General features: G+C 38.7%; 1 protein-coding gene across 1 annotated transcript in view; it reads left to right on the forward strand.

The window, feature by feature from the left end:
- Adgrg4 (adhesion G protein-coupled receptor G4) overlaps positions 1-26,923 on the forward strand; it is a 103,884-nt gene that overhangs the window by 62,979 nt on the left and 13,982 nt on the right. The window contains exons 11-18 of the mRNA XM_042697541.1: positions 799-1,015; positions 2,899-3,058; positions 6,632-6,766; positions 11,111-11,230; positions 12,372-12,417; positions 14,057-14,160; positions 20,150-20,271; positions 22,145-22,413. Of these exons, the coding sequence (XP_042553475.1) occupies positions 799-1,015; positions 2,899-3,058; positions 6,632-6,766; positions 11,111-11,230; positions 12,372-12,417; positions 14,057-14,160; positions 20,150-20,271; positions 22,145-22,413 (1,173 nt within the window). The remainder of the gene's footprint in view (positions 1-798; positions 1,016-2,898; positions 3,059-6,631; positions 6,767-11,110; positions 11,231-12,371; positions 12,418-14,056; positions 14,161-20,149; positions 20,272-22,144; positions 22,414-26,923) is intronic.

Genomic DNA, 26,923 nt, shown 5'->3' on the forward strand with positions numbered 1-26,923 from the left:
TGGCACTGAGTTTTGAACTCAGGGCTTCAGACTTGTTACACAGGTGCTCTATCACTTGAGCCACACTCCTATCCCTTTTTGCTTTAATTCTTTTTAAGATAGGGTCTCTTGTTTATGCCTGGATTGGACTGGACTCCTATTTATGCTTCCTGTTGTAGATGGAATAACAGGTGTTCACTACTATATTCAGCTTTTTCTTTTTCCTTTTACAAATGAAATGCATGTCTTTATTTTGTATATAAATTTGTATTCTTGGCTTTTTTTTTTTTTTTGTCGGTCATGGGTCTTGAACTCTGGGCCTGGGCGCTGTCCCTCAGTGATTCAGCTCAAGGCTAGCTTTTTACCTCTTGAGCCACAGCGCCACTTGCGGTTTCCTGGTGGTTAAATGGAGATAAGAGTTTTGTGGACTTTCTTGCCTGGGCTGGCTTTGAACCATGATCCTCAGATCTCAGCCTCCTGAGTAGCTAGGATTACAGGCATAAACCACCAGTGCACGGCAGCTTTTTCTTTTGAGATAGTGTCTTATGAACTTCTTTTGCCCAGGGTTGCCTGAACCCATTGTGTTTCTCTTCTCAGCTTCCCATGTAGGTGGGATGGCAGCTGTGAGGGGTCCTATGAACATTTTCTGCACTGAAGCATGAAGTTTCCAATATCTGCCTCTCAAATAGCTAGGATTATAAATATGAGCCACTAGCACCCAGTATTGCCTTTCATTTTTAATGGGAAAGAGGCAGACTAGCATCACCCCAACTCAGTTTGGTAATATAGGCTGTGAGTTTCTAATTTGCTTCCCTCTAGAAAATGCAGATGATGTTGCCGAGCACATTTTAAACTTGGTAAAGGAAGCTTCACTTCTGGATGAAGAAGAGACAAGTATAATTGTTTCTAAAGTGGCTGATATTTCAAAGTGTGATGAGATAAGTATGAAGCTAACCCAGATTATACTACAAATAATCAATGCAGTTTCAGAAAAACAAAGTGATTCGGCCTCCAATCTGCATCCAGTGAGCAATGAGTAAGTAGTAACATGTTGGTAAAAGAAATTACTTCATAAAATTTAAAGGATTTATTATTACTTCCTTAGGTTCTAGTGGCACCAATGTAGATAGTCAGGTATAGGTATGCAATCAAAACACAGTATATTGCAATTTGCTTCAATCCTAGTTGGAAAAGATGCCCTCAATTTTGAATTGAATACTAGTGAAAAAATAACTTTAAAATAAATACTTACCCCATGCCCAAACCTCCAACCTAGTTCTCCAACCCATCGCTTTGCCAGTATTCCACATTTCTATAAAAATGCGTATAATCAGTGTTAATGAGAAAATGTTGGAAATTGTACTAGTTAGCTCCTTCTAACTCACTGTCAACAATAACTGCTGCACATACACTTTTTTTTCTTCTTATTCTTTTTTGGGGGGGGTTCGGTCATGGGGCTTGAACTCTGGGCCTGGACACTGTCTCTCAGCTCTTCAGCTCAAGGCTAGCGCTCTACCACTTGAGCCACAGCGCCACTTCCGGCTTTCTTCTTTTTGCTTATGTGGTGCTGAGGAATCGAACCCAGAGCCTCAGGCATGCAAGGTGAGCGCTCTACCACTGAGCCACCTTCCCAGCCCCTGTACCTATACTTTTAAAAAATCTATTTAAACCTCCAGTGGAATCCATCTATTCCTATCTCTGTCCTCATCTTCAGTCCCAGCATCAATTCTCTTCTGGCTAAATACAGTAGAGACCAGTTTAGCCTCCTAACTGGTCTCGCTGCTTCCACTCTTGTCCCTCTATAGCAGCCAGGGCGATTGTTTAATGTGTATAACAGATCATGTCTTGCTTTTAAAACCACTCAGTTGTGTGTCAAATAAAATCTAAACTTCTTAGAAGGCATATCAGATGCCTAAAGCATTTGATTTTATGGTAATTTCACTTAATTTGTCAAATAATTTTTTTTGGATGTGTCCTAATATTACCCCTGACTCTGTAGGCATAGAAACTATGGCTCACGGTGGTCATTTGGCTTTCCTAACAATGAATGTTTTGTTAAATACTACTACTACTACGACTACTACTACTACTACTACTATAATTTGGCATTACTGGGGTGTGAACTCAGGGCCTCATACTTGCTAAGCAGGTACTTTGCCACTTGAACTACTTCAGTAGTTTCCTTTTTGGATTGGTTGTTATATTTGAGAAATCATCTTACTTTAGGCACTGAACACTCTGGACTATGATCCTCCTGTTTGTACTTCCCTTTATCTTTGAGAAGACAGGCACAGGTCACGGTGCCCAGTCAGTCATTGTACTTCTACTGTATACCTTGGGATGACAGATTGTGCACTCAACCATTGAGATGGATCTGGAGAATTTTTATGCCTAGTCTGGCCTTGAACCACAATTCCTCCACTTTCTACTCCCCAAGTAGCTGTGATTATAGGTTTGAGCTACCACATCTGGCCCCACAGTTGGATATTACTCTGCCTGGTTCCAAAGCCAGAAATCTTATTTGGGTGATACTGAGATTTGAACTCAGGGCCTTAAGTATTGCTATTAGCCCTTTCTGCTTTATTTTTTAAAAATATGTTTGAATAGGGTCATACTTTCCCCCCATCTGGCCTAGAATATCCTCCTATTTGTGCTTCCTGCATAATTTGGAAGACAGGCCCCATACTCCACCCTTCTAGATTTTTTAAATTTGTTGACACAAAATGTCACAAATGTTTTCTCCTGTGCTGGCCTCAAACTACAATCCTCCCAATTCTACCCTCCCAAGCTCTTATGTAATAATTCTTCAACAATGTAAGATGATGATTAGAGCACAGAGCAATGAGTAAATCTTGTGAGGAGAATGGGTTTTACAGTAATGAAGTTGGAAGATTCTTCTTCACCCATGTTTCCTTGCAGAATTCTCAGGACAATCGAGCGTGCTGGTCACAAGATAGAGTTTTCAGGGAGGACGGCAAATATCACAGTGGGTGGGCTGGCTTTGGCTGTGCTGCGAATGGACCACAGGTTTGAAGGTATGGCCTTCAGCATCTGTTCCTATGAAGTCACAGCTCCTGAGGTGAGTGCAACTCTGAAAAGATCCAGGCAACTATTTCCAGGTATCATTCAGGAACTTCTTAGATGGGAGAAAGAACATTACTAGAATTTCTTTAGGGGATTCCCAAGGAATTCTCATATAACCCTTGGTAGGCTGACATCTTAGTTGGAATGATGTCTGTGATATGCCAAATATGGCCTTGTGACCGAAAATCATCTCCTATGTCAATCATCACTTATGGAGTACTTGCAATATATTGTGCATTGTGTTAGTCTTTTGTGAATATGTAAGAAAAACAAAACAGTTAAAATTTTGTCTAAGGATACACATCTTAATAATTAATTCATACCCATGTCTGTCTTGTAGTTTTTTCCCCTGAGTAAATATATGCAACTTGTCTAAAGAAATCTTTGTCAGCTGGACACTGGTGGCTCACACATGTAATTCTAGCTACTTAGGAGGTTGAGATTTTAGAGTAGTGATTCATAGCCAGCTTGGGAAGGAAAGTCTGCGAGGCTCTTTTATATATTAAATTTTATGTTATGTTATTGTAATGGTGATGTCAGAAGGGTTACAGTTACATAAGTAAGGCAATGAGTACATTTCTTGTTGAACATTGTTACCTCCTCCCTTGTTTTCTCCCACTTTCCTTCCCTGGCCCCCCACCCTGACTCCCTTCACCCACAAGTTATAAAATTCAATTCCAATATAGTGTCTAGTGAGTATTGCTGTTGCATTAGTTCACCCTTTGTTTTTTGTCTCATCATTTTGTTATTCCCCTTTCCTTCCCCAAACCATAAACATATATACATGACATAGAGTACCAAAAATAAAAATCAGTGACAACAGGGGATTAAACCAAAGGGGAAAAAATGAGAGAAAAGAGAAATAACTTCACAGAGTACATTGAAAAACAAAAACAAAATCAAAGAAACAAAAACTCTTGTTTCCCTATCTTGGAGTTCATTTCAGTTAGCATTATTTTATATGGTCATAGCTATTGAGTTATAGTGATCCTCTGCTAGTGATATCCTAGACATATTCTAATTATTACAAATGAGGGAAACCATGGAGCCTGTTTCTTTGGGTCTGGCTTACTTCACTTAATATGATTTTTTTCAAGTCTTTCCATTTCCTTACAAATGGGGCAGTATCATTCTTTCTGATGGGAGCATAGAATTCCATTGGGTATATATACCACATTTTTTTGATCCATTCATCTACTGAGGGGCATCTGGGTTGGTTCCATATCTTAGCTATGGTAAGTAATGCTGCAGAGAACATAGCTGGTAGCTTTAGTGTGACCTTATTTGTGATCATTTGGATAAATGTCCAGGAGTGGGATAGCTGGGTCATAGGGAAGCTTTAGTCTTTTGAGGAACCTCTAGTGGTTGAACCAGAGTGGTTCAACAAATTTACATTCCCACCAATAGTGTAGTGAGCTCTTTTTTGGCCACAACCCTGTCAACATCTGTTTCTATTTCTTGATAAGCGTGCAACAGTGATACTAACAAGACAATATGTTGGAAATGATCTGTACCACTTGGAGAGGGTCGGGGAGAGGGAAAGTGGGAGAAAAATGAGGGAGGACAGGAAAATACTCACTATCTTATTATATAACTGTAACTCCTCTGTTCATCACTTTGACAATAAAAATAAAAAAATGTTCAGAGACAGTGCCCAGGCCCTGAGGTCAAGCTGTAGGACAAACACACACACACACACACACACACACACACACACACACACACACACACACACACAAATACATGAAACATTTTTGGCACGCAAAGGATGAAAACATTTTTGTTTCTTATTTATTTTTTTTAATTTTTATTGTAAAGTTGATGCACACAGGGGTTACAGTTACACAAGTCAGATAATGAGTACATTTCTTTTTGAACAATGTCACCTCCCAGCATTTTTACTCCTGATGCCCTCCCCCACAAGTTGTATAGTTCATTTTCAATACAATGTCTAGTGAGTATCACAGATGAATTAGTTCACCCTTACCTTTTTTAAGGACAATCTCACTATGTTTCTCTGAACTTGAACTTGGGATCCTCCCGCCTCTGACTTCTAAATACTGAGATTATAAGCATGTGCTACCATGCCTAGAAGTCTTCTGACAAATTTATTCTTGAGTATTTGTTTTTATATTGCTACAAATAGAGTAATTTTTAAATTTGATTTTCCAATTATTTGCTGCTAATATGTAAAATGCAATTGATTATGTATAAAATATGTATAGTTTATTTATTTTTTATTACATATGCAATACAAGTTGACTGAGCATTTTTAATTTAAAAATCCAGAATCTAAAATTACTTTGTAATTTTGGATTTAGGAGCTTTTCAGGCTTCTGATTGGCAAAGTCTATGCAAAATATATGTTTGTAAATCCCTCAAAATCTGAAATATTTCAACTCCTAAGTATTTGTGGATAAGAGACTTCCTATGGACTTGCTGGGTTCATTTATTTCCAGTTGTTGTTTTGCAGATTCCTTAAGACTATACAAGCAAAAATCATCTATGTAGAGTTTTATACCTTCCTTTATTTCTTCTATGCATGTCTGTCTTCCTTTGTATACAAGGATCATGCATGCCATGGAATTTGATTCTAAGTGTGAGGGTGAATGTGTATGTCTATCTGTGAGCAATCATGTCTTTTCCTGTGATCCTGAGTAGGATTGTGAATATATTTTTGTCTTTATGTTTATGTTCACTAGACTCATGTCTTGACCTGTGATTCTTAATAGGTTTGTGTGTGTGTGTGTGTGTATGTGTGTGTGTGTGTGTGTGTGTGTGTGTGTATGTGGTGTGTTCATGTTTCTGTCAGTTTATACATACATTCTAAATCATATTTTGGATTTGATTCTGAGTTTGAGTGTGTTTGTCTGATTTTGTTTGTTTATTTATGTGTGTGTGTGTGTGTGTGTGTGTGTGTGTGTGTGTGTGTTCCAGGATCATCACTTGTTCTGTGATTTTGATTGTGTTTGAGTTTGTGTCTCTCTATCTGTGTGCACAAGGATCACAAACCTGGCCTGTAATTCTGAAGTTTTGTGTGTGTGTGTGTGTGTGTGTGTGTGTGTGTGTGTGTGTGTATGTCTATCTGTCTGTCTGTCTGTCTATCTATATACATGAAATCGTGCCTGAGCATTGATTCTGAGTGTGAGTATGCATATGTGTGTTTGTCTGTATACATGCATCAGGATCATGTTTTGGCCTGTGACTCTTGGTTTGTGATTTCAAGTGTGAGTGTGCTTGTTTGTCTGTGTACACTAGAATCATGCCTTGGCCTATGTTTCAGAAAATGTATGTCTGTGTACACTGGGATTGCATCTTGTTCTATGTTTCTGAGTGTTAATAGATGTGTATGTCTATAAACTCTAGGATATCTTGGCCTGTGCTTCTGAATGTGCATGTGTTTGTGCATGTGCATGCATGGGCAAAGGTATGGAGGTGGTATGGTTTATGGAGGTAGTTTCCAGTGTTAGGTGGGATACTTTGTGAAAAGAATAGGATGGGAAGTGAGTAAGATTTCGTTCCGATGGCTGAGCTCTCTGAGCTTTTGTTTCCTGGTTTTTCTTGGCAGATTTACTTAGGTGATGTCCCTTTGGGGAAGGTTTTGGCTTCCATATATTTACCTAAATCACTGAGGGAAAGAATTCCTTTTAATGGCTTGCAAACTATTTTGTTCAGTTTTTTTGGCCAAACTTCACTCTTTAAGGTAAGTTCTTGCTTCTGATAACTGTCATGAACTGGGACATGGTGACTCATTGTAATTATAATCTCCTGCTACTTTCAAACTGTTCTGTTTATTTTAGAATATTCTCTCTGATTGATTCCACGAGTGCTATTTAGCACAAGCCCTGGCCCTCAACATGGATCAACATGTACTTTAATAATATTATACAGCTTTGGGTTTATTTTATTTTTTTGTTGGTCATGGGGCTTGAACTTTGGGCCTGGGTGTTGTCCCTCAGCTCAAGTCAAACACTACCACTTGAGCCACCACGCCACTTCTGGTTTTCTGATCCTGTATTGGAGATGAGAGTCTCACAGACTTTCCTGCCTGGGCTGGCTTTGAATTGCAATCCTCAAATCTCAGCCTCCTGAGTAGCTAGGATTACAGGCATGAGTCACCAGCACCTGGCAATGTTATACTTTTTAACTTCTCACAGATTCTCAGCTTTGGAAGGGACATTAAGAATTATGTGATGATCATACAGAGGTCACATTCTCTTAACAATGACCTTTTAATTTGCCAGTGCTCTCCCAGTCTTTCCTGCTTTATCGAAGTCACAGTACCCATTAAGGTGGGGGGGGGCACTAATTTACTCGACACCTGACTAAAGGCATTTACTGTGCCCTTTCCCTGGATCACAGAACCTTCTCTGAAGACTCTAGTCGCCACCCATGCTAAAACAGATAAAATGTGATACGTGACGATCATGGGTTCAGGAACCAAACTTGTGGAAAGCTCACTTTACCATCTGCTACTTGGGCAAGTTATTCAACCACCATGTACCTTAGTTTTCTCCTGTGTAAAATTGAGTAGGAAGAGATGTTGAAGGACTAAGGAAGTTAACATCTACAGAAAATGCTATGTTGCCTGGCACCAACATATATGGTTTGCATTGTTCTTATTAGTATCCTATCTTGGGTTTCTGCCTAACAAAAGGTCCATTCCTTCACATCATGCTATCTCATCTAGCTGCGAGGAAGACAGCAATCAGATTTTAAGTGACATTGATGATGGCGAACACTATTGGTTGTTAATATTTACATTTATCATCTCATTTATTTCTCACAAGAAACAAAAACTTAAAGAGGTAACTTAAAGATGTAACACAGGAATCAAATTCAGCATGTCTGACACCAAATTCATGTATATATAAAGTTAATGCCTTAATTTTTCCAGGTGTATTTCTGCTTCTAAGGAGATTATCCAAAACATTAGATTTGTAGTGGTCAAAAATTTACAGGTTAAACAAATCTGTGAATCTCTCTGGGGAAGAACAGTTCAAAATATACCATATACCTTTACCAGCTCAAATATACCATGCCACCGGCAACTGTATCTGTTCCCTTGGAATTCTATAATCACTTGTCTGTAAGTTCTATTTATTCCTGTAGACCTAGCTGCAATACTACCCAGGAAGACTGCCTAGAACTAGTGAACCCCTCCTCTCTTTCTTCCCTGCTCCCTGGACAGAAGAGTTTTTAGTACACATAAAAATTTAAAATGTGCCAGGCCCTGGTGGCTCATGCCTATAATCGAGCTACTCAGGAGGCTGAAATCTGAGGATCACGGTTCAAAGCCAGCCCTGGCAGGAAAGTCCGTGAGAGTCTTATCTCCAATAAACCACTAGAAAAGCGGAAGTGGCATTGTGGCTCAAGCGGTAGAGCACTTGCCTTGAGCTGAAGAATGCAGGGACAGCACCCAAGCCCAGAGTTCAAGCCTCACGACCCACCAAAAAAATTTTTTTAATGTATTTTGTAGTTGTCTAAACCTTTTAATAGGCTTGTCACTTCTCTGTATCATCTGAGACACCATTATTTGTGTTCTTAATTTCACTTCTTTCTTTACAGGGCTGTGTTCATCCATTAGAACAAAAGATAAACTTGTTTTGCATAGATTTCACACTTAATAAGCAATTTTTATTCACTAACACCTTCCACCAAAAGAGATTAGAGATCTTTACCAAAATTAGCCTACGGACGTCATAGTGCCAGAGGAAGAAGTATTAGAACTAGCCTGCCATCAAATTCAGAGCTTGGGGGTGGGGGGGGCGGTTATGATAACTCACAGTGTCTCATGACCACATTTCACCAGTAAGGCCAGTGAAACCCAGAAAAGGGAAGGTACCTGTTAAGATGGCATAATGTATTGCTTTATTCATCTAGCAAATGTCCATCACATTCTTACCCTGTGTCATTTATGGAGCTAGATACTGGGGCTGTAATGCCAAGCAAGATAGACATAAGGGCTGCTGTCATGGAAAGTACAGTGGAATGAGATTGAGTAGAAACTGGAAGGTTTCAGCACTGAAGGGGAACCTAGGTTGGGAATTTGGCCACCGGTTGCTGAGGAGAGAGTGTTTAAAGGCATAATACCTTTTACATATCTTTTTCTCCAGTCTCCAAATCTCACAGCCTTGCTTTTATAATGCTTTCTCTAACATCTTTTGATCAAAATCTTAACTGTCATTACAGCATATTATCTTTGAAATTGTTGATAAGAACATCTTGTACCTCCTCCTCCACGCCTCTACTAGTTAGCTGTGGTTCTCAGGGAGGTGAAATGCGCTAGGCAAGGGCATAGTGTTATGGGGACTGTGTCACTGAAAAAGAGAACCTCACCGCTCATCATGAAGAGCAGGAATCACTTTAAGAACCCCCTCAGCTTACAACTGAGAGTATGGAAGCTAGAAGATGAAGAAAATAGCAGGTGTGGAGAGAAGAGGGCTTCAGGGCAGAGGGAACAGTTTGTGTAAGAGTTCAGAAGTGTAACAGGTAAAACTTGAGTCAAGGGCACAGAGGATAGGGGGGTTGAGAAATGATTTTGTTCCTTCCCCAGCAAGTCCACCATTTTGTAAGTAATAGAAATAAATCCAGAAAAGAGGTCAATTAGGTACTTAGTTATTGCGGGTTACAATTCTTTTGTTCCTTTCTACCATAGAAAAAAGATATCTGTTAGGTTAATTGGGTGGGTAATTACAGATCATTCAGTCTATCTTTCCCCATGTCACCATAGTCCAAGAAGCAAGAGGGGAGGTTCTTTTGACTAACAAGAGTGCATGGGCTAATACTTGGTCTTTTGAGTGTGAGTCAGGGCCCTTTCCATTCTAGCTTACTGTTGATCTTCCTCTACATCAGGCTGTCCCCGGGGAACTACATGGGAAGGGAGCACTAAGTTATTGTTAGTTTGGGATGAACACAACTGGTTATGAAACTAGAAGAGAGTTCTAGTGAAGAGCTTCCTAGTGGCTCAAGGTTGCATTCACAATTACTCAGGTGTCTAAATCTGTAGGGCTTCAGTGGGGTTAGTGAATGGGTACCATCCAGTAATTCTTCATGAATATATCACACCATTTTCATACCTCCTCTAGGCTTTCTTAGCAAGTCGGTAGTGGACATCCTTCCTCTCTATCCTGTCTTTCTCCATTCCTGTCTGTGGTCTCTTCAGATGTGCCTAAGAGGAGGCAAATGCTCAGCTGTCTTACCTTACCTTGCCCTTTAGTACTTTGGTCTCAAAATTAATTAGTATTCCCCATTACCTTTAAACCAACATTAATTAACCATCTGTGCTCTGTCATTTATTGGCTGTATTATATTTATACATTCTGGTATTGAGCCTGTCCAAGCCTCTGTTTATGAGAAAGTGTCTACATAATACCAGTGAGGAACTGAAGATTATATGCATGCCGAAAACACCTAAAGTGTCATGGGCACATGGTAAATTATGTAATGTACAGTATTCTGTGCAGGAATTGCCAAGGCTCACAATGCCTGGGTTATGTCCTCCAAGTGCATAGTCTTAAAGGAAGGAGGTGACTATCCTTAGAGACTTATTTCAAATTGGAGGTTGATCGGCCTGCTTACATCTCCAGTGAGCACAAAACAGGGAGTGGTTTATAGCTAATCCATGATAAAGTTAGAGTCTTATAAGGAGAGATTCTCTTTATAAAGATGGATGAGGATTATAATTAGAGAAGTTGTGAACTGTTAGCAGCTGGAGAGTTGTCCAAGTAGGAAATAATTCTTTTTTGTTGCTTGTGCAATATTAAGGTACAAGTACAAAAGCATGCTAATTGGCTTGGTTGGATAGATAATGGGAATGTATGGATGGGTTAATGACTTTTTCTAGTTCAGTGTAATTGAGACTTTATGTGAAGAGGGGAGATGAGCTGATCTCTGAAAAGTCAGTTCTTAATTTGTGTATTTATTTTCCATATTTCTGAAACTAATACTATTCATAGCACTTCATAGATTCAGATTGACAACAATGACTATGTAAGAAATTATGAATTTAGGGCCTAAATTCATCTTCTTTATGTTTCCTGTACAGATAAAAAATGCCACTAAGGCATTAACCACATATGTTGTGAGTGCCAGCATATCAGATATCTCCATTCAAAACCTGGCTGATCCAGTGGTTATCACTCTGCAGCACATTGATGGAAACTGGGTAACATAGCCATTTTTGTTTGAGGACCAAATTACCTCAGAAACCCTCTTCGATTTTCTTGTTAAAAATAATTGGTTAACATACATAATGAAAAGATTTAATGATGCTTGTTCCATTCCAGGTAGCAGAGATGTGATATAACTGGGGCATGTAGAAATAATGTTATGTTCTAAAGTGATAGCAATAGCAAATGGTGGGCATTCTAACATTATGATGCATTGGCAAAGCAATGACTAAGGATAGATGGGCCTCTTGGTTGTATTATCAAGCTTAATAACATTTGACTCCATATATGTTTGAGGGAGGCAAACAATTTCAATCAAAACAACTGAACCTTTGTATTCTTGGGGCTTCCATGAAAAGCATTACATTGTGTATTAATTATCATCAAAGGACTAAAACCATAGTCATACGGCATAACATAAGGCATACGTTACTAAATGATCAAATTTAGCCCTAGTATAAGAATGAATTACTATTCCATTCTGTGATGTTAATGTGTGTCCAGTGTGAAGTCTTCCTTAATTTGCAATCTAAAAGTCCATATGGTGTAACATATTTTTCCACTAGTCTTGCTTCTAGAAGAAAAAGAGGGAGAGTAAGAGAGGGAATCTAGAAAACAGATACCAAATGAAACATGTTTAGATGGGTAAGATCTCTCATTTGGGAGCTCTCAAAGTCAACCCCAATAACTGTTTCTTGCCTCCAGTTTCCAGTAATGTTCAATAGGCTTAATAAAGGCGGAAACTCAATCTTCTGTCAATAAGATTTGTTCTAAGCTTTGAGCTTTCAATTCCAGAGCTCCATAAAAAACAGCTGCTACACATCAGTCCGGCTTGACTAGCCACAGCCTCCTGGATCATGATCTGGGAACATGACAAATTCCAAGTATTTTGAATGATACATGCCAGATCACCATGCAGTGACACGCTGTCTTCTTGGTGATAAATGCAGGCTTACATGGGGGTTGAGCTTAAAAACAATTCAAAAAATAGTCTGAGTATGTGTGTGTATATGCATGCATACACACCCATATACATATCTACTAACTAAAAATGAAAACGTTTTGTGTGTATTTGTTACTGTGTGGTAACCCTCTCAAGAATAGATGTTTACCTCTGATTTCTTTTTTCCTTATCAGAATTATGATCAAGTTTATTGTGCCTTTTGGGATTTTGCCACTAACAGTAAGTGTTTTTAGGAGCAAACTTAACTTTGCCCTCATCGTTTTCCTATTTGGTAGTTGAAGGGACATGCCTTGTCTTGAAGTCTTGGTCTTATTAGATCCTACAAAGCACAGTGAATAGACTAAATATCAGATATAATTTTCATAGCAGATTAAGGCAAGGAAATTTAAGGAAAATTCCTTTTTGCTAAGACAATTACTAGGACAATTACTAAAATCATACAACTTAGAGGTGAGCAAAGTTGGGAGAAAGAAACTAGAAGACCCAGTGCAGAGTAGCTTTGAGCTATTCAAAGCAAATTGAGAAATGATGACATGACTCCTTATCTACACTTTCCTATGGGAATTTGCAAAGCATAAGATCATCTTCTTCCTCTTCCCACCCTTTGTAAAGCCACCGTGTGACCTTTGATAGGCATTTACTATCTTAGGGCCCCATTTTTTTTTAATGTTTTCATTAAGGTGATGAGACTTCTTGATTGGTCCCTAAGGGCCCCTCCTCTTTGGGTAAATATGAATATTTGGTGACAGTCCAGCTAAAGGGGATGACTGCTGTGTTTCTCTAAGGTTTGCTATCTCCACTGGAATGTCTCGTGCTACCATCAAATATCAGAGAATTCCTACATAGGATCAACTTCCCCTGGAATGCCAGACCTGGCTATGAGATGCTCCTTCTCTCTGTGGAAACTCTTCCTTGGGAATTTCTTTTATTTCACTATCTTTAATATTCTAGGAGAAAAGGAAAATCCTATCCCCTTTAAGCTTCCTAGGATGCAGAACTACAACACTCTCCTTGCCTGGTCTCTTCCAAATCTCTCAGGAAAAGAGCCCTGTAAAATGATGTGCCTTGCCCAACAGCTTCAATAAGTTGACCTCTGTGCTCATGAATGCCAATTGGTGAATATCCCCAGAGTATCTTTTGCTCCTGACTTTCTAGCCTATAGACCCAAACTTCTAGAAAAAAAAAAAACAGATTAAGATCTGATACACAATTATGACCATATGAGAATACCTGCCCTGAGAAAAACCCTTTTGGTCAAATGCTATGCAGGAAGTTCTATGCTAAATTTCCTCTAGACCCAGGATTGGCAGGCAATGGCTGATGACGGCTTCAGAACCCTAAGTATGCTCAGGAGAAGCCATTCAGGTGTCCGGTAGACCACATGCCCTAACTGGGCATTCTAGACAACAATCTGGCTTGGGCATGAAGCATTTGAAATATTTTAATTTCTAGGTTGAACTGGCTGTTGCAAGTTTCTTATCCAATACTACTAAATAGGTTCAAGTGCTAGCCCATATTCCACAGATTTATGCCTTTCACACATTTCAAGATCGTCCTGTTTCCTCTGTTCTGCCACCAGTATGGCAGAACTGTTGTTCATAGAGTCTGCCCTAATCTGTAGAGGGATGGATGGTACATGAATAGGAAAAGTGACAGATAGAAGTTATGCCATATATGAATCCCCTCCCAAGTCAATTTATTCTATTAGACTTAATTTAATTTTGGTATTCAATTTTATCTCTTTCTGTCTTAACCAACAATGCTAATTATAACACACATTTGGATGGTGCATATAATGAAAAGTTAAACATTTCTGAGAAATTTAAAATTGCTTTGAAATTCCCTTCTGTCCCTGCAGATGGGCTAGGTGGATGGAATTCATCAGGCTGTAAAGTAAAAGAAACAAATGTGAATTATACCATCTGTCAGTGTGACCACCTCACCCACTTTGGAGTTTTAATGGTGAGTCCTCTCTTCATCACACCTCTATGGAGTTTTGAAACTTGTGTTAGATTCAGACTTGCAATGTATTTAAGAACTAAGTTATGGAAAAAGTGGTATATGAACAGAAAAGACCTCCTCTCCTATCTTGCTCATCCAAAGTACAGAGATTGAAACAGATCTATACTTTTCTCCTTATAAGATTAATGCCTGTTATTTAAATTTCAACAATACAGAAAAGGTCCTCATAGCACCCCTCCTGAGAGATTACTACCTCTGACAGCATATTACATATAGTCATTTACATTAATTGTATATGTTTACATATGTTTTTGTTTTATAAAAGTGGGATCCTAGACAGGCTCTGGTGGCTCATGGCTGTAATCCCAGTGTCCAGGCCCTGACTTCAAGCCCCAGAATTGGCACCAAAAATAAAAGTACAATCCAAATTTTCTTTTTAAAGATTTTATCTTTCCAGACATCAGTAGATGGTACAAGGGGGTTACAATTTAACATGCCCATATAAGTATCCACTGACTGCTTCTTGATCAAAGCCACCCTTCCATCATTCGCCCCAATCCTGCTTGTTCCGTCCCTCAGACTCATTGCACATTTCACACTTCCTTCATATTTTCACTACTTTAATTTCCTTTTAGCTGTGCATATTGCATAACATATTTGTCCAGTTCAATTTTAAAGTACTTGTGAAATATAGTAGCAATGTATGGACTTAATGAATTTAACCAATCACCAGTTGGTTGATTTTGAGCTCCTTTCCTCTATTATGAGCTTTGTCTTAATACCCATCCCTATTTATTTATCTTAAAACACCAAGGAAAGTATTCCTGTAGGATAAGTGAGTAGAAATAGAATTATTAGATTAGCAGGCACGAACATTAAAACTTTTAATCTTGAAAATAATTAAAAATAAATAAAATAAAACTTTCAGCCTGGCTCAGGAGGCTCATTGGCATTATCCTAGGTACTTAGGGGACTGAAATCTGGAGGTTCTCTGGTCAAGGTCTACCTTAGAGACTTCTGGAAGGTCAAGGGGACCCTTAGAGCTCCCATCTCCAAATGAACCAGCAAAAAGTTGGACCCAGATTTCAAACCCTAGTACTGGGCAGAAAAATTAATAGTTGCTGTCAAGTTGAAATATTTAAAAGATGTATTTTCTGTGTGTATGCACACTGTTGCTCAGACTTGAACTCAGGACTTGGGCACTATTCCTTAGCTTTTCTACTGAATGCTAGTGTTCTGCCACTTGAACCAGAAGTCCACTTCTGGATTTTTGTTAGTTAATTGGGGGTAGGAGTCTCACAGATTTCTTTGTATAGGCTGGTTTCAAATAACAATCTCAAATCTCGGCCTTGTAAGTAGCTAGAATTACAGTCATGAGCCACCTGTACTTGGTTACAAAGATCTGTTTTAAAATATCTGTAATTCTTAACCTAATAAAAGCCATGTATACTGAGCTGAGCCTTAAAGTCTCAGCATCACTGTTAACTTTCTTAGTTCCTTCACTCCCATCAGAACTTGTTGTTTTCCTTCCAAATGATTCACAAATGTCTCCCTTCTTTTCTATCTACACACAAGTAATTTCTTAGTTCTTAGTTTCCTCTCTATATACTGATATATGAATGTGTCCTATGTGAACTCTCTTTACAACAAATGATGGGATCTTTGAGGGCTGGGGAGCTTGAAGGAAGTGTTACTTCTTTGTTTTAGTATTTTAAAAACAGGGTATTGCTACAAAGCTCAGACTCTCCTCACATTTCCTATGTAGATCAGGCTAGCTTTAAACACACTGTCCTCCTGCCACTACTTCCCAAGTGCTGAGATTATGGCATTTGCTACCATAGCTAGCCTAACAATCTATTTTATATATTTTTCTTTTTTAATAAAATTATTGTAAGGGTGATATACAAAGGGATTACAGTTATGTAAGTAAGGTAATGAAAACATTTTTTATCAAACATTGTTACCTGCTCCTTCTTTTTCTCCCACTTCCCCCCCCCAACTCGCTTCCCCCCACCCCAAGTTCATCTCCAACATAGTATCTTGTAAGTATTGCTGTTGCATTGGTTCACCCTTTGTCTCACCATTTTGTTATAACCAGATCAGATAAACATATATATGAGACACAGGGTACCAAAATCAAAAACAGTGACAACAGAAGATAAAACTCTGGGAGGGGGAGAAAAAAAAATGAAGGAAAAAATAAATAGCTTTACACAGTACATTAAAAACAGAAACAAAAAGAAGCCCCCTCCAAAATAAAATACCTAGGAGTTAAGCAAAGAAGTAAAGGACCTCTATGATGAAAACTTTAAAAACTTGAAAAAGGAAATTAAAGCAGAACTAAGGAAGTGGGAAAACCTCCCATGCTCCTGGATTGGGAAGATTAAAATCGTGAAAATAGCAATACTGCCAAAGGCTATCTACAAATTCAATGCAATACCTATCAATATCCAAACCTCATTCTTTAATGCAATAGAAGAAGCAATCCAAAAATTCATATGGAACAATAAAAGACCCTGAATAGCAAAAATGATCCTTAGCAGAAAGAGCAGTGCTGGAGGAATATCAATAGCAAACTTCAAACCCTATTACAAAGTTACAGTAATCAAAACAGCTTGGTACTGGCACAAGAACAGACCTAAGGATCAGTGGAATAGAACTGAAGACCTAGAAATGAACCTGCAGACCTATAGCCACCTAATCTTCGATAAGAGAGCCAAAAAGTAGGAGATGGAAGAAAGATAGCCTCTTCAACAAATGGTGCTTGCAAATTGGTTAAACATCTGTAGAAAACTAAGTTAGATCTTTATATACCACCCTGCTCCAGAATCAGCTCCAAATGGATCAAAGACCTCGAAGTAAAGGCAGACACTCTGAACATATTACAGGAAGGAATAGGTGAAACTCTAGGGCTCCTTGGAACAGGCCAAAATTTTCTTAATAAAAACACAGAAAAACGATAAATCAGAGAAAGGTTGGACAAATGGGATTGCATGAAACTGCAGAGCTTCTGCATGGCAAAGGACATAGCTAGCAAGATCAATAGAAAGCCCACAGATTGGGAAAAGATTTTCACTAGCCATACAACAGACAAGGGTCTCATATCTAAAATATACCTAGAACTCAAAAAATTAAAATCCTCCAATAACAAATCTTCAAAGAAACAACTGCCCAATAAATAAGTGAGCTAAAGACTTAAAAAGAGACTTCTCTGAAGAGGAAATAAGAATGGCCAATAGACACGTGAAGAATTGCCAATTGAGATTCCACCTCACCCCAGTTAGAATGCCTATAATCAAGAAAACTAGAGTTGCTGGAGGGGATGTGGCCAAAAGAGAATGCTACTACACTATTGGTGAGAATGTAAATTTGTTCAACCACTCTGGAAAGCAGTATGGAAGTTCCTCAAAAGACTAAACAAGGGCTGGGAAGGTGGCTCAGTGGTAGAGCGCTTGCCTTGCATGCCTGAGGCCCTGAGTTCGATTCCTAAGCACCGCATAAGCAAAAAGAAAAAAGCCAGAAGTGGTGCTGTGGCTCAAGTGGTAGAGTGCTAGCCTTGAGCTGAAGAGCTAAGGGACAGCGCCCAGGCCCAGAGTTCAGACCCCACGACCAGATCCCCCAAAAAAAGACTAAACAAAAAACTACCCTATGACCAAGCAATCCCATTCTGGACATTTACTCAAATGACCACAGACAAGGTTACACTAAAGCTACCAGCACAACTGTGTTTATCACAGCATTATTTACCATAGCTAAGATATGGAACCAACCTCAGTAGATGAATGGATCAATAAAATGTGTTACATTTTCACAATGGAGTTCTATGCTTCCATCAAAAAGAATGACATCACCACATTCATAAGGAAATGGAAAGACTTGGAAAAATCATATTAAGTGAAGTAAGCCAGACCCAAAGAAACATAGGTCCATGGTTTCCTGCATTTGTGATCATTAGTATATGTCTAGGATAGTCCTAGCAGAGGGTCACAATAGCTTAATTGCTATGTGCATATGACTATTTTTTTTCTTTTCTATGAAAATTAAACAAATAAGAGGTACTCAATATTTGTGAGAACTGAGGGGTACTATCATTGTCTTTTGCTTGGTAGGCAAGTACTCTAACACATGAGCCATACTCTAATCTCTTATTGCCTTATTTATTTTTCACATAGAGTCTGGCATTTTCCCCAGGCTGTCCTCAGACTATGATCTTCCTACCTATGGCCTCCTACCTAACTGAGATCATAGCCATCAGCCACCATGTCAATTTGTTCTTTTGAGATAAGGTTTCCCTAACTTTTTGCCTGGACTGGCCTCACACCAAAATTTTATTGTTTAGCTCCCTCCCAAATGGCTAAAGAGTCAAGTTTCATGCTCATGTTCTAGCTTTTCGGCTTTGTGGTTTTTGTTTGGAACATAGATTTTTCTTCTGAAATGTGAATGCTTGAAAGACACTAGCATTTCTCAGTCTTGACACTATTTCTGGTTAAACAATTATTTGACCCATATGTGTCAACCAATTATGTGCATTGTGAGATGTTCTGAAGCCTCCTACTATATGCCAGTAGCACCTTCCCTACTTGTTATTTTTTTTTATTTTTTTATTTTGAAAATACCGTACAGAGGGGTTACAATTACATGGGCAAGGTAATGAGTACATTTCTTATCAAGCATTGTTGCTTCTTCCTTTATTTCCCCTTCCTATCCCTTCCCATCTCCCAACCTTCACCCATATCCTCCCCTTCCCCCCCCCCCCCGCCCATCCCTGCCAAAGTTGTAAAGTTCGTTTTTCGACATAACGACTTGTACATCTCATTGTTGCAATGGGTCCACCTGTATCCCTAGTTAAACAATTTGTTTTTTCCCTTCTCCTCCACAAATTATAAAAACACCAAATAAGTGAAAGCAGGGGTTATACTGTGGGGGAGGGACATACAAAGCAACAAAGAAATCATCTTATAAATATGCTAGAAAAAATTGCATGAAAGTAAAAAACATTTGAATACATATCCTGGGGTTCATTTCACCAAAAATTAACATATCTGACCTTTTCTGCTTGTCTCAGACATATACTAGTTATTACAAATAAAGGAAACCATGGGGACTTTGTTTCTTTGGCATCTTCCCTACTTGTTACAAACCAAACTGTCCCTACATACTATCATATGTCCTGAAGGGAGGGACAAAATTCCTTTCAGCTGGAAGTCTTCCGAGAGTAAACCAGGAAAGTGTACTTGTACATTGAAATAATTTTGAGTCCATTTTATATCTCTTTTTTGTTGTTGGTGGTGGTCATGGGGGCTTGAACTCTGGGGCTGGGCGCTGTCCCTCAGCTCTTCAGCTCAAGGCTAGTGCTGTACCACTTAAACCACAACACCACTTCCAGTTTTCTGAGTGGTTTATTGGAGATAAGGGTCTCATGCACTTTCCTGCCCGGGCTGGCTTTGAACTGTGATCCTCAGATCTCACCCTTCTGAATAGCTAGGATTACAGGCGTGAGCCACTGGTGCCCGGCTTGTCTCTTTTTAAAACTCACATTAAGGACATACCAGATTGTTACCATGGATTTCTAAGGTTCTCATTGTGTTTTAAGTTTTTAAACATGATGTAGTATCTAAGAAAAAGGAACATTTTTTTATGTTCCATGTAGTGTTTAATGATTCTTAGATCAGATAATGATTCATTTTGCATCCCAAATTCAAATCTATTAGCTTGATTATATTTTAAGTGTATAACATGTTAATGACAATGAAACCAAGGGCAAAATGTTATTCCAGTCTTGTAGATGGCTATTCATGCCCTGTACACATCCAGTTGTATTGGGTATAGTCAATAATGTATGATCTTATCACGCATCCAGCTATATAATCTGGTTATATAAGAGCTATACAGAGATGATATACTTGCTTGGAACTACCTGTTAACTGGAAGAATTCTACTATAAACTTCCTCTGGTAGATGTGTAAAACACAACACATTGATTTCCTAGGATTTATCCAGGTCTACAGTGGATGCAGTGAATGAACGGATATTAATGATTATAACATACACAGGATGTGGCATCTCCTCCATTTTCCTGGGAATTGCAATGGTGACATACATAGCTTTTCAGTAAGTGATACAGCCTTGCTCTAAGTTTAATTTGATTTGATGGATACTATTGTCATTGTAGCCCTGTTAATTTCACCAATACATCACATTAGAAAGAGGTTAGATCACTGGATTATTAAGTGGGTAGGTTAAAGACAATACAAAATAATGGTCACCTCTGAGAACAATGGACTGGGGCTTGAACTGAAGACTTCATACCATTAACACCATGCTTCCAGCCCTCTAGCCCTCTTGTGCTTGTCCTGGGGCTTGCTCTCAGGGCCTGGGTGCTGTCCCTGAGCTTTCATGCTCCTGGCTAGAGCTGTACAACTTAAGCCACATTTCCACTTTCAACTTTTTGGTGGTTAATGGAGATTAAAAAAATCTCATGGACTACGATTATAGTCATAAACTACTGGTGCCCAGAAAAAAAAATTTTTAATCTGATTTTATTAGAGAGAGTTTTCAAGATAGGAATAGGAAATTTTCTCTACCGGGATGCAAGAACACTGACTTCAAAAAGTCAATTAACTAGACTTCATTAAAAATCAAAGCTTTCTTTATCAGAAGACATCGTAATGATAGGGAAAAGACCAACCACAGATTGAGAGATATTTACAAGGAATATAAGCAGACCCTAGGTAACCACAGTTATATGATTCCAAGAAGATCACTCTTGAAGAAAGCCAATGAATGATCAGGGTGCATAGTTTCAGTGTGGTACTGTGGATGTTTGCTTCATTTATTCCCACAATGCAGCCAACTTTTGCTAAAGACATACCACCTTTCAACAAATCTCAAATTTTCACTTTAGCATTTAAAGATAGCCCACTAACTTTTACCTTGAATTTTAGTTTTTTTTAAATTTTGAAAAGCATTTTTTCACAAATTGTGAGAAGCATAAGTGTACCCTTTGAGTTGTTGAAATGTGCTACTACTTGTTATTGTTTTAATTTTTTTCTTTTTTTATTGTGAAAATACTGTGTCTTATTTCATTTTTGAGACAGCTCTCACTAACATAACCCAGGCTGGCCTCTGACTCTCAATTCTTTTACTTTTGCCTCCCCCAAAACTTAAGATTACAGGCATACACCACCACACCCAACATCTAACTTTCTATCTGAATGAAAGTTTTGCAGATCTGTAGCGTGTAAAGATCCACTGAGGGCTTTCTTAAGACCGCTGCATATTACAATTTGCCTCAGTTAAAAACATTCACAAGAGCCAGGTGCCAGAGGCTCACGTCTGTAATCCTAGCTACTCAGGAGGCTAGGACCCAGCAAGAAAATTCTATTTTTAAAGTTAGAAGACACTGGGCCAATTTCCAAAATGAACTTTGTGTTTGGATAGCGAAACCTAAGGGCATATTTCCATGGTGACAAGCCCTGCTGTTATCTTTTGAAATATTCAAGTAACTCTACTTCAACTGCTTTCCGTGGCCATTGTACTATTTACTTATCTCTAGATACAGTCTGCTAAACTGATGATGACAGAATTTCACCATGTAGGAAACTCCTTCTTTCTTTCTAAATGAGAAAAAACAGGGGCTGACTAGTTGAGAAAAACTAATAATTCTATTTGTATAAATCACCATATTTCAATATACTTGACTCTAGCTAGAAAGACAGGGGGAAACTCGAAAATTCAATATATGTAAGGTAAGATGAATACTTCTATTTAATTCTTTGGAGAGAGGATCTTGCTACATAGTCCAAGTTGGCTTAGAGCTAGAAATCCTTCTTCCTCAACATTTCAACTGTTAGAATTATAGGTATGTACCACTCTCCCTGATGAGTAATTTAATGGTAATAAGTAGTGTTTTGTTCTTTTTAATTCTTACTACACAGGTAAGGATGCAGAGCCTACCTCAATAAATATTGTGCTTTCTTTTTAGTAAACTTCGAAAAGATTATCCTTCCAAAATTCTGATCAATCTGTGCACAGCACTACTGATGCTAAACCTGGTATTTCTGGTCAATTCCTGGTTGTCATCATTTCAGAAAGAAGGACTTTGCATCACAGCTGCAGTAGCACTTCATTACTTCTTGCTTGTTTCTTTAACTTGGATGGGCCTGGAGGCCGTTCATATGTATTTTGCTCTAGTCAAAGTCTTCAACATATACATTCCACATTATATCCTTAAATTTTGTGTCGCTGGTTGGGGTAAGTATAGCTTTCCTTTACCTGAATTTCGTTCTTTAAAGCCTATGCATCTTTATTATTTCTACTCTTTCTTAGTCTGTTTTGTACTGTGTAACAGAAAATTGGAGATTAACTGATTTTGGCTCTACTGGGATTTAAATTCAGGGCCTTGTGCTTGTTTGGCTTGCTTGCTTAGTTTGTCCGCTACCATTTGAGCCATGATTCTATCCCAGCTTTTTGTTGTTTGTTTTGAAGATGAAGTCTCATGAACTTTTTTCCTCAGACTGGCTTTAAACTGAGATAGAGTTATAGCATGAGCCAATAGTGCTTGGTTGAGACTGTGTCATTTATAAAGACATGTATTTCTTTTTTTTTCAATGCATATTTTTTTTATTGTGAAAATACTGTACAGAGGGGTTACAATTACATGGGCAAGATAATGAGTACATTTCTTATCAAGCATTGTTGCCTCCTCCTTTGTTTCCCCTTCCCATCCCTTCCCATCCTCCCCCTACCCCCCCCCCCCACTGAATCCTCCCCCCCACCCACCAAAGTTGTAAAGTTCGTTTTTGACATAACAACTTGTACATCTCATTGTTGCAATGGGTCCACCTGTATCCCTATTTAAATGATTTGTTTTTCCCCTTCCCCTCCACAAATTATACCGACATCGTATTTCTTAAGTTCTAGAGCTGGAGAGTCCAAGATCAAGTGGACTATATCTCGTGAGGAGTGTTCTCTGTTATAACATGGTAGAAGGCATCAAATGAGAGAGAAAAAGAGAGAGAGGAGGGAGGAGACAGAATTTTTCCTTTTACGTGCAATCTATTTCTGGAACTCAGTCTTGTAACAACAGTATCAATCCATTCAGGAGGACAGAACCTTTATAACCTAACCAATTCTTAAAAATTCTACCTCTCAGTACTTGCACTAAAGATTAAGTTTCTACCTTGTGAACTTAGGGGGAACACATTCAAACTACAGCAACTCCATATCATTGGAGATAAAATTTGTTAATATCACAATTAAGGAATTAACACTTGTGCTACTAGTGTTCAGACTTAATCTGCTCTATCAGTTTAAATTTCAACCTTTATAGAGAAAAGTTGGTAGTCAGACACTAGTTGAGTACTTGCTTGTGTGTGGTGATAAATTCTGTATCTACAATAGTGAGCCTGTCAGATTTTAGCCCTTTCTTTACAAAAGTTACACTCAGATCAAATACCTACTGAAATAATAAATAGCATTTAGTACCAGTTGCTGTTCTCAGTTCTTTACATACCTGTTTAGTCTTCACTGTATCTCTACAGGATGGATTCCATTGTTATTCCCACTGAGGGCGCTGGGGCACGGAGAGATTAATTCATGAAAATTCACACAGTGACACAAGTGAGATTTGAACCAGAGAATCTGTCTACATATGTTGGCCTTTTAACCCCTATGATCTTGCAATATTGTTTAAGAAACAGGGGAAAGACTGGAAATGGGCAAAATGGTGTCCAACCAGCCTTAACCTGAATTTGCCATACCTCATGACCATGATCATAACTGATGGCCTTGGAAAAACCAAGGAATGGAACTCAGCATGCACATTTCCTAACATAAATATCCTCCTATTGGTTCGCTTTTTCATATTTCTGACATTATGAGCCCAGATCCCTTCTGTCTTCCTTTATCTATTCATAATATATTTGGTGTTTAAAATGTGTTGGACGTATAGAAATGTATGTAAAAGAGGATGCAAAGGGTACATAAGAAGGAGATATAACATCTCTTCCCCATTAAAAAAAAAAAGAAAAAATAACTACATGGCTCAGTTGTTAAAGTGCTAGCCAATGACTGAAAGTGGCTGCAGGCACAAGTCCCAGTCTTGGACCTAGAAAAAAGAAAGAAAGAAAAGAAAAGAAGATAGAAGACTTTCCAATGCCTTTGAAAAGACAATAGTTTCCTAACTAGCTACTTCTGCCTTTGTAAGTTCATTAATATAATCCGTGCCTTCATTAAATATGTAATCAGTGCTATTATCTTCGTTATTGTGGGGAGTAGAGACAGGCAAAGATTAAACAAAGCATCATCTAAAATATGTCTCCATGCACCTTGGAATTCATCAGAAACAGAGCCCAAAGGATTTGTTATACCTCCTTTGTACCTGGCATCCCTTATCTTATTTCAACCAGAGGACTGAAAAAACATCACAGAAGAATCTTCTTGGAAAATCCTAATTCCTCTACCACACATAGGTCCAATTCTGTGCAAATGTTGTAGATGCTACTGGGTCCTGGCTTCCTTCTTCCTCATCTCTACTTATTGTCAAGCCACCCTCCCAGATCCTTCTTCCTTTAATTCTTTCTTTTCTTGCGAGTGTTGGGGCTTGAACTCAAGACCTGGGCATTGTCCCTGAGTTTATTTTCCTCAAGGCTAGCACTCTACCATTTGAGTCACAGCGCCACTTCTGGCTAAGCCATATTCCCAGCCCTCCTTCACTTATTTCTTATCTGTTGGTGTTCTTCAGGAGTTGATTCTGGTCTCTGTTCTCATTCCACACATACTTCCAGGGCTGCTGAGAGTGCCAGGAAAGGTAAGGCTTGGTACTTGGAGACAAGAGAGTCTTGAGAAATGTCAAGTGCACATCCAAGCCAAGACCAGTCAAGGCGTAGGCCTGCCTGGCTCAAGCAGTAATGAAAGATAACATGAGCTGCTCTTACATTTATTATACTTGCAAAGGCAGTGAAAGAAAGAGAAGCTCTAAGTGTCAGCTCCCATTCTTGAACCACATGTTAAAAAGAATGAAACTCAAACAAAATGGAACTTGCTGCACAAGTTGTGGATTCCACTTCCCTGACAAGCCAATCTAAGAGGAAGCTATGTGATCTTCTATTGTGCAGCCCTGTTCTGAGGGAAGAATATAAAGCTCCACACCTCCACAGAACCTGCATGCCACGAGAAACTGTCCCATGGCCGCCTCCCAGAGGAGACAGGGAGACAGTGGCGTTGGAGCCCCTTCTGAAAGGCTTCCCATCATTTCCCATTTGTAAAGGACCTTAGAGCACTCCGAAAATTTTCAGATAAACTGCTGAGCACCAGAGTGGCTTGTGCCTGTAATACTAGCTACTCAGGAGGCTGAGATCTAAGGATCATAGTTCAAAGCCAGCTCAGGTAGTAAAATCTGTGAAACGCTTACCTTCAATTATCCACCAGAAAACCAGAATTAGAGCTGTAACTCAAGTGGTTCTAACCTTGAGGAAGAAAGCTCAGAGACAGTGCCTAGGCTCTGAGTTCAAGCCCCAAGAACAACGCATACACATGCTCACGTGCATACACACACACACACACACACACACACACACACACATACACACACACACACACACACACACACACACACACACACACAGTTAGATAAGCTGAGATCTAAGCCTTTGCTGTGTGGCTTATGTAGCTACGTTTAAGGTCACCAGAGAGCCACTGCTGAGTCACAGAGGGGAATTTTGGAGCATTTATGCATTAGAGAAATGCAATTAAGTGGAAGGAAAATAGCCATTATCATCTTTTAAGTTTGAAGCTCTTGCCTTCCTGATGCTAAAGCAACCTGTTGTGAACTCATTCCATTACTTAAATCACTTTCTAAGGCAATAGATTTGTCTAAACTAAAAAATAACCATTAGGGACTTTTAAAAAACTAAACAAAATTATGAACATATCAGCTTGAAGACAACTGACTGACAGCTAATTCCATCCTAAAAATGAGACCCCCCCCATCTTTCCCTTCTAGCCTTAATGGGATATTTTTGAAAAGTATCTGTGGGAGGCTAGGCACTATGTTAGGTGTAAGCTATTTCTCATGATCACAGAATAGAATAATAGAGGATTTTTCAAGATGTTTAGCACCTTGGAGTTTGGAACAGTTTTAGAGTATCTTACAAGAACCTTTAAATGTATATGTGTGTGCTCTTGGTTTAGGAGAAATACAGTTTTAAAATTAAAGAAATCATGTCAGTTTTGTACATGTAAATGAAACTGGGCTTTTAAACCCCATGTCTATAATCCCATCATGTTTGTCCATTTTGACTAAACTGATTGCCTTATTATGGTCTCTCTGAATTGACTGGTTTTTAACTAACTGGTGGATCTAGTAAAAATGTAAAACTAGTAACGAGTGGGGAAACAGCTTCTTTGTCAATAAAATCATTGAAGTCTACAGCTGATTGCCTGATCCCTTCCTCCAAAGTAAGTAAGACACTAAGATAGTGGGAACTAAGGGCCAGGATTGAAAGGGAGACAAAAAAAATGGCAGTGAGCATCTGAGAAGAAATGCTTGATGCAGACTTGCATTCTGATGAATTAGATACTTCTATTGCCAAGTTGATTCTTTTTTGGAACTTGAGCTATTTTTAATTACCAGTGGGTGTTTTATTGGAGCCATTGGCATACTGTTTAGTTTAGCAGATTGGAGAGCTCCTAGAAATGTTTAACTTGGAAGAATTCACAAACATTTTGCAAACAATAGTATTTTGATGCCTACATATCTGTG

The sequence above is a fragment of the Dipodomys spectabilis genome, unplaced genomic scaffold (assembly GCF_019054845.1).
Source record: "Dipodomys spectabilis isolate Male_0828 unplaced genomic scaffold, ASM1905484v1 ptg000221l, whole genome shotgun sequence".
Lineage (NCBI taxonomy): Eukaryota > Metazoa > Chordata > Mammalia > Rodentia > Heteromyidae > Dipodomys > Dipodomys spectabilis.